The 14483-nt window shown below is 42.7% G+C and overlaps 1 protein-coding gene across 1 annotated transcript in view; it reads right to left on the reverse strand.

The window, feature by feature from the left end:
• Nucleotides 1-14483, reverse strand: part of COL4A4 (collagen type IV alpha 4 chain) — a 103936-nt gene that overhangs the window by 30335 nt on the left and 59118 nt on the right. The window contains exons 26-34 of the mRNA XM_021682955.1: nucleotides 13664-13771; nucleotides 12957-13175; nucleotides 10991-11152; nucleotides 9744-9914; nucleotides 9019-9162; nucleotides 6596-6703; nucleotides 5278-5459; nucleotides 4379-4442; nucleotides 384-458 (exon numbers count right to left, since the gene is read on the reverse strand). Of these exons, the coding sequence (XP_021538630.1) occupies nucleotides 384-458; nucleotides 4379-4442; nucleotides 5278-5459; nucleotides 6596-6703; nucleotides 9019-9162; nucleotides 9744-9914; nucleotides 10991-11152; nucleotides 12957-13175; nucleotides 13664-13771 (1233 nt within the window). The remainder of the gene's footprint in view (nucleotides 1-383; nucleotides 459-4378; nucleotides 4443-5277; nucleotides 5460-6595; nucleotides 6704-9018; nucleotides 9163-9743; nucleotides 9915-10990; nucleotides 11153-12956; nucleotides 13176-13663; nucleotides 13772-14483) is intronic.

Here is a 14483-nt window from a genome sequence, read left to right on the forward strand (position 1 = left end):
CAACATCATAGGTCATGTAAGCCATGGTGGAAAAAGCCTGAGAATCCCTGGGATATAATCCTGATGTCCTTCTGGGCCAAGGATGTGGCGGCAGCATTTATACATAATCCTTCGGGATGTACCTTAGTGTGTAAAGGGGGGAAGAAAATACCGATAGAAGTATTGCCAGCTAGGAGTATAAAGTAATTGCTCTATTTTTCAAACTAAATTTATTCTGTTTTGTTTTGTTTGCTTGCTTTTTAAGTAGGCTCCATGCCCAACGTGGAGCCCAACATGGAGCCCAAATTCATGACCCTGAGCTCAAGACCTGGGTGAGACCAAGACTGAGCCATCCAGTCGCCCCTATTCTTTTTTGTTTTAATAAGAAAAACATGTGGCTATACCTGGACATCCAAGGCTACCTGGTTCACCCTTTGGACCAGGTGAGCCAAACTGACTTGCAGGGTCACCTTTGTCTCCTGTAAGTGATAAAATGCACATAACATTATTTAAGATAATTTAATTTTGTTTCATACACATGACTTAATAACTGTCATATTTGTCTTTATAATTTATCTTCAAATATTACAGAAGAGTTTTTGAAGAAATGCTTTTTTTCCTATATAAAAACAAATGGAAACATAGAGGCAAGATGTGATTTAAACACACACACACACCATTTTTATAGTTCATAACCATCATAAGAAACTACAGTTCTTAATAAGTTTGAGTTTTTAAGTTCCCAAAAATAGTTTCAAATTTAGGTATCTATTTAAGAAATTATTTGGTACTGATTGACTGACTATATTCTTATATGGTGTTTTAGAAACAAAAAGCAGAAATTGCCCCTGTTTTAGCTGCTGTAATCACATTTTAAGCTCTCTGCAAGGAAGTTCAACTCAGTGTCCTTGTAAAAACAAAATTAAAAGGCACACTTTATTGATGACTTCACAAGAGACCACACATTCGCAGGCCACGGCAGGCAATGGTCCCCACAGTACCACAGGGCTGTGCCACGCTGTGACTGTGCTCTTCCCGACACAGGGCTTCTAGCTGGGGGCCAGTTATAAACGGAGGTCTCAAAATGGTGTGGCAGGGACGGGCAAGACAACAGATGGGGTTATAAGAGAGAGGAAGAGTCAGTTAGGTATGATTTATAATATCTTCCTACCCACACCCCTTTCAAAGGGGTCCCACCCACATTTGTGGAAGTTTCTCTTCCACCTGACCCTGCTCATAGTTGTGGCTTTGAGGGATAGAAATCTGGTCCATCTCAGGTCAGCAAGTCTCTCCTTGAGAAGTTGGGATAAAAAGCAAGAGTTTGAGGTCATTGGTTATTGAGGCAGCGACCAAAAGGATCATCACGATGTCATTAGCATGATGCTTCGATGCAGAGCATGTTTGCAATCCAGACATATCCAGAAAGATCCAGAAAGGATACTGGTGATGAAGCCAGTTGGCAGGTGAGTAAAAGCCAGCCCATAAAGAAAAGCAGAACGGTCTCAAGAGAGAAACCATGGGTTGCCTAAGGGCTGGGTTTCATTAGCCTTATGGTGGGCTTCATGAGACCACTTTTACTCCAGGGACCACGAGTGCATTTCAGTTCCTTGCAAACATGGCCAGATACAAGAATGAAGAACATAAGAAGAGGTAGGTTTGTACTTTGAGAGAGGCAAAGGGACTATAATAAATGCATAGGGAATTAGAAGAGGACTGAGTTTTAAACCATGAAGCTATAAAATGTCAACTCAAATATGAGAACTTCCCTACTTGTAACTATTTCTGAGGAAAATATATAGATTATTCCTTCTGAAAAAATAAGTTGCACAGTTCATTTTTTCTTATAGCAGTTATCCTATTACTTATGGAGTGTCTCTCAAAATGCAAAGCATTTTGTGGTAAGGGAGGAGATTTTTAGGTGGTTCATTAATTATTCTTTTATAGTTCATTGTATTTTTTTTTAAAGATTTTATTTTTAAGTAATCTCTACACCCAACATGGGGCTTAAACTTACAACCCTGAGATCAAGAGTCGCATGCTATTCTGACTGAGCCAACCAGGTGCCCCTACTCCTTTATATTTTAAAGTTATTCATTTTCATCTGTATAAAGTAAAATATAACTGCTCATCAAACCTGTGAATTCACAGACAGTGAGGTTAAAGCTAAGGTTAAAACAGTGAATCATATTTAAATAGATTTAAAGAAAAATATTAACCCACTGGTATACAAGGACAGTAACAATGTTAAAGAGTTTACATAAGGGGCTCCTCCTGGGTGGCTCAGTGGTTAAGCGTCTGCCTTCGGCTCAGGTCATGATCCCAGGGTCCTGGGATCCAGCCCCACATTGGGCTCCCTGCTCAGTGGGGAGCCTGCTTCTCCCTCTCCCACTCTCCCTGCTGTGTTCCCTCTCTCACTGTGTCTCTCTCTGTCAAATAAATAAATAAAATCTTTAAAAAAAAAAAAAGTTTACGTAAACATCACAATTTAAGATATCCTGATTTTTGTTTGCTTGTTTGTCTGAATAAAAGTTAAATGAAACCTCTAAGAGTATTTTTATCCACAGGTAACTTTGTGTTTCTGTTTCCCTACAAATCTGATTAAGGTAGAATGTCAGCTGTGTTATGAGGCAGCATTGTTTTTGGCACAAGTTAAACCAAGACTATGAAGCCAAATCTAACCTGTAGCTTTCTGTAAATAACTTTTTAATGAAACACAGCCACACCCCTTGTTTGCATATTGTCTGGCTGCTTTCATGCACAGTTGAGTAGCTGCAACAGAGCCCACAGAGCTGAAAATATCTGTGATCTGACCCCTTGAAAAAACACACTTGCTGACCCTTGGCTTATGGTAAAAATAACCCAACTGAAAATTAAATGTGGCCCAGAAATTCTTAAGTGACGTATTAACACCCGGAGGGAAGTCATGGCTCTGGCCTTCTCTGTGTCCTGTGACTCTTGTCACTGGGAACCTAAAAGCCCTATCTACAGAGTCTTTAGAAGAGACATTACCTCCTATGGGGCAGGAGGCTTCCAAGCCAAGGTAGACGCTGCCCACAATGTGGATCTGGTCTCCTTGTACTTGAGCTGCCACTTAGGGAGCTTCAGTCACCACACAGACTGCTCAAGGACCCCCACTGAGGAGAAAGACCTCTGTGCTCGCAAGCATGCTGTTCTCTACCTGCTACCCTCGGATCTGAATGACAAATGTGGATGATTTGGGTCTTGAGTGTTTGACTGTCTGACAGAGTCTAAGAAGAACCCCTTGGTTAGTACCCAAAATATATCAAGAACTTACAAAACCCCCATAATGAATAATTCATTAGAATCCAAAATATATCAAAACCCTTACAATGCCCCCCAAAACGAATAATCCAATTTAAAAATGGGAAGAAGACAAGAACAGACATTTTTCCAAAGAAGACATCCAGGCAGCCAACAGATACATGAAAAGATGCTCAACATCACTCATCATCAGGGAAATGCAAATCAAAACTACAATGAGATATCACCTCGCACCTGTCAGAATGGCTAAAATGAACAAGTCAGGAAATGACAGATGTTGGCGGGGATGTGGAGAAAGGGGAACCCTCTTACACTCTTGGTGGGAATGCAAACTGGTGCAGCCACTCTGGAAAACAGTATGGAGGTTCCTCAAAAAGTTAAAAATAGAACTACCCTATGATCCAGCAATCACACTACTAGGTATTTACCCCCAAAATACACTACTAATTCAAAGGGATACATGCAACCTGATGTTTATAGCAGCATTATCTACAATAACCAAACTATGGAAACAGTCCAAGCATCTAGCATTTCATGAATGGATAAAGAAGATGTGGTATATATATACATATACAATGGAACATTATTCAGCCATAAAAAGAATGAAATCTTGCCATTTGCAACGACATGGATGGAGCTAGAGGATATTATGCTAAGTGAAATAAGTCAGTCAGAGAAAGACAAACACCATATGATTTCACTTATATGTGGAATTTAGGAAACAAATGAGCAAAGGGGAAAAAGAGAGTGAAGGGGGGGGCAAACCAAGAAACCAAGAAAACAGTGTCTTACCTATAAAGAACAAAGTGCTGGTTACCAGAAGGGAGGTGGGGGGTGGGATGGGTTAAATAGGTGATGGGGATGAAGGAGGGCACTTGTGACGAGCACCGGGTGATGTACGGAAGTGTTGAATCACTATATTATACACCTGAAGCTAATATTACGCTGTATGTTAACTAACTGGAATTTAAATAAAAACTTAAAAAATAAAAAGTAAAAAAGAAGCCCTTTGAGGTTGCAGTTTGTTGGATATACTTTAATTTTCATACCAAATGTGCATGCTCACAATACTACAAACATGAACTTGGTGGATGGCTGCTGTATGTCCAAAACATACCTTTAGGTCCTCTCATTCCATCAAATCCTGAACGTCCGGGGGACCCTGGAGAACCTGGCTCACCCTGACAGTGTAACAAAAGACTTTAATTTGGTTTCAAATACAAATGACATATTCATAACATTATCCAGTTACAATCTTCCATAACCCATCTCCATATATTTGCAGTGGTAAAGAAAATCAGAAGTGCATTGCAGCATACTAATGCATGTGTCTAGCTTTTTAAAAGTGACTAAAACTGAAGAATTAGAGGTACCAACAGGTAGCACGATTACAAAACAGTAAATGTATCACATAATTTGAATTTTAAGATTTGATTGAGCAAATTAATACCAAATAAAATATTGTTAGAAGACTTTTTTTTTTACCAAAAACTTGAAAAATCTATTTGATTCCAAAAGATGGGTAGCAAATTATATCCATCTTCTAGAAGTTGTGATGTAGTCTATGACACATATTGTACCTCCTGGCTTCTCAGTGGGGTATTTTACTCATGGTTTTGAAGACCAAATGTATTTACAGCAAAATCTGTGATATCTGCAACCAGATAGGAAGGTTTAGACACTGGAATTCGGGTTATTTTTCAGAGGATTCTTTACTCTGATAAACCAGTAGTCACGAGGAAAGTTTCTGTGGAGCTGTTTAAACTAGGCTTGGGGGGGGGGGGGTAGGGTAGTACGTGGAGTAAGTGACTCTGTCATCTGTCATGGGAAAACAGGCATGAGCCCTGCTTAGAAATTATAGTCACATCGTGGCCTTCCAGAAGCTTCCATTCTTTTCGCTTACATTCTAAGAGCCAGTCAAAGAGCAATGATGTACACTGGCAAATTATGACTCCTATGGGCATCCGAGAGCAAAGGGTTGTATTATTTCTGTCCTCCCCAACCAAAGCCACTTACCTGGTCACCTGGAAATCCCGGAAAACCAATAATCCCTCTTGGCCCAGGGGAGCCTGGGGGGCCTGGGGAGCCGGGAAGCCCTGGCTGCCCAGTTCTACCAGGCTCCCCTCTGTGAAATCCGGGTGCTCCGTGTCTTCCTGGCTCTCCTTTCCTCCCCTGCATCCCAGGATCGCCTTTATCACCTGGTGGGGTTACAAGGGTGACAAACCTCTTCAAGGAAATCCCAGGTGGAGCACTAGTGAGGCTGAGAGTTTGGGTCCTCTATTTAGGAGATGAAGCCCAAGGTTTTGGGGAGTCCTGGTTCCTGCCCTAAGCCCCATCGTGATGGTTTTGGGCTTCAGTGACCTCACTGGGAAAGAAGCGCCCATGAATTGACTCAGGGAGGAATGAGCCTGCAGCGTCATCCATCTGCTTTGTCACACACTCATCTCACAAATGAAGAACTTACCTAGCTCAGTTAAAAAACAGTCGCCCCCTAACAACTAGTTAAGGAGAGAGCCAAGACAAGAGCCCGGGCCTCACGCAGACTAAACCTGAACTTGGGGGGCAGGAGAATACAAATGTGGTGGCCAAAATCCTTGCCATATGCTGTTTCTGGGGAGCACAGGCATTGGGGTGCTTGTTAGAAAGGAAGAGTGGGGCCTGCCCCAGATGTGCCAATCCAGAATCTGCATTTCCACAAGAGCCCCAGGGGTTCGTGGGCATGCTGAAGATGGAGAAGCATGGGTCAAAATGACCTGGACAGTCATCACTGTGTTACTCGTTTTAATACCAGTCACCACAACTGGGAGTACTGGGAAGCTGGTACTGGTATTAGATGTACAATCTTAGGACTGATTCTAGTTTGGAATATCCAGACCTATACATACGTATGAACTTTAACTAAGTTCTGGCATGGAAAAGCCAAAGAAAAATGCAACATGAGGTTAATCCGTGTATATTTGTATCTAAAAAAAGTGACCTTGGGGTGCCTGGGTGGCTCAGTCGTTAAGCGTCTGCCTTCAGCTCAGGTCATGATCCCAGGGTCCTGGGATCGAGCCCTGCATCGGGCTCCCTGCTCCGCGGGAAGCCTGCTTCTCCCTCTCCCACTCCCCCTGCTTGTGTTCCCTCTCTCGCTGTGTCTCTCTCTGTCAGATAAATAAATAAAATCTTTTAAAAAAATAAAATAAAATAAAATAAAATAAAATAAAAAAATTAAAAAAGTGACCTTCTCCAATCTCAGCATTATTAGGAAAGCTGCCCCTTATGCATGCTTCTTTGAATGATCTAGAAAGGCCAACTCATTTGATACAGTTAAAAAGAATGAGCTTTTACCTACCTTCTTCTCCTGGGAATCCACCATCTCCTGGAGGTCCGGGTTCCCCAGTTTTCCCCTTTTGGGAAATGATAGCCATCTCTCCTTCATCTCCTGGGGGTCCTCTCTCCCCTTCAGATATTAATTATGAAAGAGAAGAACAAACAGAAGCACCACACACGTGATTTTTCTGTTACGACACTTCAGGTCCAGTTTGCAAATCCACATTTCATTTCCTAAACCATATTTATGTTTATAGCTTGCACAATATCACAATGGATTTCCCAAAGGAAGGGCTGCACCTTTTTACATCCCCCTCCCAGTGTGTCCAGCAACAGGGTCTGGGGTACAGGCAGTGATCAGTGGATACTTGCTAAATTCAGCCAAATGGGTCTCTGAGTCTTAGGTGAAAACAGATAAGCTTGAAAAGTTCCAAATCTGAAATATGTCTCTTCATCCAGTAAAACGTGAACTGCCCATCTCATATTTTACAGTTCCCTGCCTTTCCCTTCCTAGCCACCCTCTATTATTTTCCTTACATTAAAAGAACACTTATTTCAACTTGCTTCTCCACATAGAGAATTCTGAAAGGTAGGACGAATATACGGTATTTCTATCTGATTTTCATAAATATTGTCCAGTTGTAGAAAGAAGTGTGCTCAAGTGGGCTCATACCAGCATGGTGAGAGCCAATTACTAACAAGCCAAGAATTTTGTAAACCAGTTATTAAAGTGCTGGCAGCTTTAAATCAGCCACGGTGGGAGTATTTCTACCACGGGAGCAAACACCAATCAGGGCATTTTTTGAAAAAGTTTTTATTTAAATTCCAGTTAGTTAACATACAGTGTAATATCAGTTTCTTAAATTTGTTTTATTTTGGAGACCATAATAGCATAGCAAACATCACTTAATCTAAGCTAGCTAAGAGTGACTCTGATCCCTTGATTCTTTTATAAAAAAATTTACAGGCTAGTAAAACAAAAATAAGAGTAGAATCAATCCACTAAGAAGTAAAGTAATTTAAATTATATAGGAGGCTATTTACCCAAAGGGCTTTAAGGACAAAAAACTTGTTTCTCAAATTGTCAAGCATTCATTCTCAAAACTGGAAATGAGATTTTACCTTCACTCACTATGGCCTCCTAGCTAAGTGGTAAAAGTAAATATGTAACAGGGATAGACACAGAACATTTACACCAGTAATCTAGAAATTTTTATTTTTTAATAGTAAGGACAACTATTTTTTTAAGATTTTATTTATTTGAAAACTTTCATTTTTTTTAAAGATTTATTATTTATTTTAGAGAGAGAGAGAGAGCATGAGCAGGCAGAGGGGCAGAGGGAGAGGGAGAGAATCTCAAACAGGACCCCCTTATCGCTCACTGAACCTGGAGCCTGACACAGGGCTGGGTCTCAGGACCCCGAGATCATGACCTAAGCCAAAATCAAGAGTCAGACACTTAACCGACTGAGCCACCAGGGTGCCCTGAAAACTCTTCCTTTAAAGGAAGCTGGGGAGGCGTAACTCATGACTCAGATGAAAGTGGACTTACTCTATTTCAGAGGTCAGCAAGTTACAACCTGAGAGCCAAATCCCACCTGTGACCAGTTTACGTATAATCCGTGAGCTATGGTTTTTACATTTTTAAATTATTAGGGGATAGGGCGCCTGGGTGGCTCAGTTGGTTAAGCGACTGCCTTCGGCTCAGGTCATGGTCCCGGGGTCCTGGGATCGAGTCCCGCATCGGGCTCCCTGCTCTGCGGGGAGCCTGCTTCTCCCTCTCCCACTCCCCCTGCTTGTGTTCCCTCTCTCGCTGTGTCTCTCTCTGTCAAATAAATAAATAAAATCTTTAAAAAAAAAATTATTAGGGAATAGAACTCAAAATGGGAATAAATAACATTTTGTGACATGTGAAATAAATGAAGCTCAAATTTCAGTGTCCATGAAGAAAATTCGATTGGAACGTAAGTTATATTAGCATGTTTCCATGCAATGTCTGGCTGCTTCCATGCTGCAGAAGCTGAGCTGAGTGGTTTCAACAGGGACCACAGGGGCCTGTAATATTTACTATCTGGCTCTTTACAAAAAAAAGTTGTTTTTTTTTTTTTTACAAAAAAAAAAGAAAGAAAAGATTGAAACAGAGACTGGGGCCTCACCCCCTTCCCAACTGGTGAGAAGGTTCTTTTCAACCCAATAGCCATATATCAAAGCACTTGTTATTTTTTCTATTAATAGAGCAATTCATTTATCAGTTATATGCAATAAGACTGAAAGGTTGGAAAATGAATTTGGTTTAAGATTCTAAAACAAACACCAGCAATCCAAAAGGAAGAGGAATCCAAGCTGCAGGATAGTCCCATTTATTTTTCAAAGACCATCTCTATACGTTCTGATCAAATACCAAAACCACCAATGTGGCATCATCATGCTGTCAAGTGCATTTACCTTTGGCACCTTTCACCCCACGGTCTCCGAGGAAGCCAGGCCGACCGTCTTCTCCCGGGTCCCCTTTATGGCCAGCACGTCCTTCGGGGCCAGGCTTTCCTCTTTGCCCCGGAAAACCGGGGAAGCCAAGCAGCCCCTGGGATCCTGATGAAATGAGAACATGAATTTGTAGAAAGACATTTTAAAGGCTAGCATGCTTCCTAGGTTTGCGTTCCTTGTCGTCGGCATGGAGATTTGCCCTCCCTCGGACCTCAGTTTGTACCGAAGGTGAACGACCACTATCAGCCCCACCACATGTATTGGCTGTGCTCGCCTACTCAGCTTTCCACCCCATAGGGCTGAAGTGGGAGCCTTTATGTTTCTAAGTCCTGATCTCATGACGCTTTAAGATGTGGCGGGGGGGACGTGGGGCTGGCGAGTGGGGGCTCATCCGATGTGGAAGTACATTAGCCCTGACCCAACACCTGATCTGCTCTACCTAGTGTGTTGGGGGTTCTGTGGGCTTAATCTCCCTACCCACCTTTTCCCATTTACATATGCCAAAACATTCTGCCACTGGAAATAAAAATATAGGGGATAAGAAGAAGGGAGCTGTCACTAAGAGAAGGACAATATCAGGCTGAAATAACAGTAATTCAAGAGTATGATCATATGTAATAGTCTTCACTTGGCAGTGGATTTCAAGTTTATAAAATAGGGGTAAATAATGGAAAAGTGCTACCCACCCTTTGGGCCTGGAAGACCAGGCAGTCCATCATCCCCTGAAGGGCCTGGGACACCTGGGGGTCCTAAGGGACCGTGTGCCCCTGGCCATCCTGGAACTCCTGGGAGGCCCTTCATCCCAGATGGACCAGGAGGCCCCATATCCCCTCGCTGTCCTTTCCAACCTGGGGCACCTGAGAAAAAACACAAGGACAACAACATGTGAAGACCGAACACTGGCTTCACACACGGGCAGGAAAAAAAGTTCCCGATAGCTTAAATTGTGTATCCGTTCCTATGAAGCAAACAATGTTTATCAGCTAAACCACAGTGGCAATTCTCCATCAGTCTCAGAACGTCTTTTTCTGGCTGCTATAAAAGGAAAGGCAGATTACTTGAATAAATATCTCCCAGTAGAGATACACGAATACTATAAAGAGCATTTTAAAAATGGAAAATGGGGAAGGGTGAAGAACAAAAATATTATTTGTATTTACTCTTGAAACCGATGGAAGTAAACTTTCCAGATGTTTCCTGCAGCTCTGGCCAAGTAAACTTGGTCAGATTGTTCACCAGAGAGAACTGTAGAAATCACAGCAACATCATCTACTTTTTACTGGTGCTAGAAATAAAGCTGTAGTGGCAGGGTTTGCCCCAATCTCATTTTGATCCATTCAGAGGGCATTTTGCTGCCATTTTTGAATAAATGCAATAGGATTTAAATAATAGGTGACAAACCAAATGGTGAAATGAAGATCACACTGGAAACAGCCCTCTAGCACCTTGGGTTGAGACACACTTCTTCCTGGGTCTCTTGAGCCCCTACGTGTCTTGCTGGGTGCACCAAAAATACAAGGTCCTGGCCGCTCTTTATGGGCTAGAACTGGGCTAGCTCTCAAGCTTGTGTGTGCTGCCCACGGATGACACAGCACCCGCCCCAGCATAAGGAGCAGGCTGTCCTGCCCGCGGCTATGAAGCAGCAGCTCCCCAGGCTCCGTGCTCCCTGCAGATCCTGGGACCCACTGTGCATGCAATGCAACATCTCCAAGCCCCACTTCGGTGTCCCCGTGAGACTAGGGTGACAAGGGGAAATGACCCGAACCACCAGGAAGCGCATGCCACTTGCCATTCTAGAACAGGAAAGTCCTTCACCTCTGCTGCAGGGTCTTGGTTGTGCTGGTCCGTAAAAGAGCAGCAGGTGGGCTCATTCCTCCGGAAGTAGGGTCAAGGCCCAGACTCTTCACAGGGCTTGGCGCATGCCCACACTTACCTGGCCGGCCTGGAGCCCCGGGGACTCCGGGTGGTCCTGCTATCCCTGGGGCGCCTCCTTTGCAGGACTGACCAGGTGGACCTGGGATTCCTGGAAACCCAGCACTTCCCTCTCTGCCTCTGGGGCCTTTGAGACCTGGGAATCCCGGCCTGCCAGCTGGCCCTGAAATGATACAATGCACTCCTGACACTCTTGGTATGAAACTAGGGAGTCAGCCTGCCGCAACAGGGGCATGCATAGCAATACCAGAAACAAGCATTTCCATCCAGCTCAGGGCTCAAACGAGTGAAGTCTCTCAAAGGATTTTCTTATCCTGGATGGTAGTGAGCTCCAAGTGAATGGGAAAACCATGCATTACTAATAGAGTTACTTGTTATGGTTCCGTAGGCAACAAAGAAGTTGCTTGGGCAAATTTAAACACCATGAAGTTCTTCTTGATTTTAATTAACCTCTCACATTACACCAAATCTCCACAGTGCTTACACACCCAGTTTGCAGTTTATGGATGTGCTTTTTGTAAGCTATTTCATCCCTTGAACTCTTAAATTTCTATATATTGGAAAGGCAGAGTAATAATTTTCAGGAAAGAAAATCAATCCCCCCCATCATCCCATGCCCTAACCTAAAAATCTATTCTATTTTTCCATGTTTTCAATATACTTCTGTTCATAAGTTTACATCTTTTAAGTAGTAATCATAGGGCATAATTGTTGGATTATTTCACATCGCATATTAATCTGCAAATGTTTTCAATTTTGTTATAATCTTTATAATTTTAGTTGAAATAATTTTAGTTGAAAATAGCTGAATGGTATTCCTTTGAGTGTGTGTGTGTGTATTACTTAACTCTCTTTATTGTCCCCATTTGTTCATCTACTGTGGATAATACAAGAGTATTTTCACAATAACCTTTATTTTCTGCTGAACACTTTCCTTAGATACATTGTCATAAGTGAGAGAGTAGGATTACTAAGTCAAAATATTCATATACAAAACCCCAATTAGTTGGAAAGTAACAGGAGAATACATTCTGTGAGTCAATGAAAAATATTTTGACTTACCAACTACAGAGTAAGTAAGCTCCCTGGTGACAGAGAAAGTGACTTAATCCCCTGCCCTCCATTTGCCCTGTACTATGATACTATTGTGGATACCTAATAAATACTGGCCCATCTACTGTTCGAAAAGAACCAGAACAGTGTTTGTAAAAGTCTGGTCTGGGGTCCACTCTTGGTCACCATCACCCAAGGGGCTGGACTGCTGGGACCCAGCCAATTCTGATGTAATGAATCAAATTCCTGAGACTGGGTCCCCAAAGATGATGATTTTAAGGATCCTTACCCAGGGTTACTGTTAAATACATTAAAGACTTGTACTGAGGATCCTGAGGAATCCTTAGTGATTTTGGAAACAGACGTAAGTCAGTGCCAGGACCATCCTCCCACCTTCCTCACCTGCTGCCCCTGCTGGAATGAAAGTGCCTCCATCCTGTCACCTGTCCAAATAACACAGTGTGCCTGCCAGGGCCCAGCCCACAGCCAGCTTCCCTGAACACCATCGCACACTGCTCTGCCCCCCTGAGCTGCCCCTCCTCTTGCAGCCTGTCCTCCTTCAACCTGGCCTTGGCAGTGGGCAGGTGACCCGGTGCCTGCTCCTTGGGCGTTTACAGTGCTCACACGCTATCCTGAGTCCGAAGCAGACAGATGTCCAGTAGCTGCTGAATCAACCCGAATGGACTGAGCCACAGTGAGCTGCCCTGAATTTGAAAACAACCCATAAATATAAAGACAATGCTACAGATGCAAGTTCCTTGAAATGTGACCAGTGCTCATTTAGGAGGGAAGATGCTTAGGGGGGAAATCTTGCATTCTAGATTTCTATGGCTAGATAGTCTAAATACTCTTCAGTGACCTGTTCCAGAGCTGAGCCAGCTTTATGGACCACAGGGACAGAGCGGCCCTCATACCTGAAAAGCCTGGACGTCCCGGGTCACCTCTGTGTCCTTTTGACCCTGGCACACCTGAAAGACCTCTCTTGCCTGGGGCACCTGGTTGGCCATAGGCAGTGTCTCCCATGACTCCTTTCTGACCATTTGCTCCACGAGAACCAGGTGAGCCTGGGGGCCCGAGAACGGAGGACCCCTTTCCACCTCCAAAACCTGGATCGCCCATGTCACCACGAAACCCTATTGAACAGAAGAGTTTAAATTTTTAAATGTACAAATATAGAACCAATACAAATGGAAGGCTACTACTTTGATAAAAACACATTTTTTAAAAATACAAGAGTATTAACTAAAATTAAGAATAACTTACTAGGCAATGTTGCTTTGCCACCTTTTGTAAGAAAATACATTGTGATTTTGTATCTCCTAGAAGCCAACGATGTTTCCCTCATTGCTTTCATTCACTGACAGTCTGTCTGGACTGAGCAGTTTCTATCAAATAACAGACCAATAATAGGCTGGAACTCATGCTTCAGGTGGAAGGAGCCCTGAGAATTTACAAAATTACCAGCACCTAAAAGTTATCAAAACATAGCTAAGAGCTTAAGGTTTCAAGAAAAAACATCCCCCCCCCCCCCGTTATGTAGGGCTCCCTGGGCCATCTGCTTACTAAGCTCATTGAGTTTAGGAGGCATATACACATTCTTAAATGAAAAACACTTATTTACCAGGTGGACCAGGTATTTCTGATATTCCTGGTTTGCCACGCTGACCTTTTTGCCCATCCAAACACCTCAACCCCGGAGTGCCCCGAGGACCTGGAAATCCCTTTGGTCCTAAATAATAATAACAAAACACAGGCTCAATAAAACACAAATCAAATGAGAACAAAATCAAGTGATTTAAAAAGAATCTACACTGTCATTTTCAGAGTATTTCTACTTTATGTAAGTAATGATGTCGCCTCACCTGGTTTACATAATCATTTTATGAATCGTGTGCTCCAAGTAAGTGTTTCAAAGAGAGTGATTTTGTTAAAGCACTTTCTCAGAAGCCATACTTTAAAGGATTCTCCCTGAAAGCCTTTGAGACATATATCACCACTCCGATGAATCTTTTGGTGCCTTCCCATGCTCCGTCTCAACACAAATATTCGAGCAAACCTCCTCCTTGTAGGAGGAAGGAGACGGCAGCCAGCGTGTGGCCTGCTAAGAAACCACCAGGATAAAGGCCAAAATCTATTTCCCTGCACCTTACTATATTGCCCTCAAAGGAAGTATAGGCTAGAAGCACCTGCAAAAGGAATCGAGATTTTTTTTTTTTTTTAAAACGTTCTGTGATTTCTTACTGGAAGTTCTCTCAGCTAAAATAACTTTAAAGGAGGTATAACCGCCAAGTTAAAATTTGAGTGTTCACATCCCTTGAGGCTTGGAAAGAAGAATAGAGTAAAACTTACAATCACTAAGCACATTATCATTTTTCACTCTTGGGGCATAAGAAAAGAAAGAAGGTACAGTTTTAAAATTCTCAAAGGGCAGACATTTCTAC

Source organism: Neomonachus schauinslandi, chromosome 3, assembly GCF_002201575.2.
Source record: "Neomonachus schauinslandi chromosome 3, ASM220157v2, whole genome shotgun sequence".
Classification (NCBI taxonomy): Eukaryota; Metazoa; Chordata; class Mammalia; order Carnivora; family Phocidae; genus Neomonachus; species Neomonachus schauinslandi.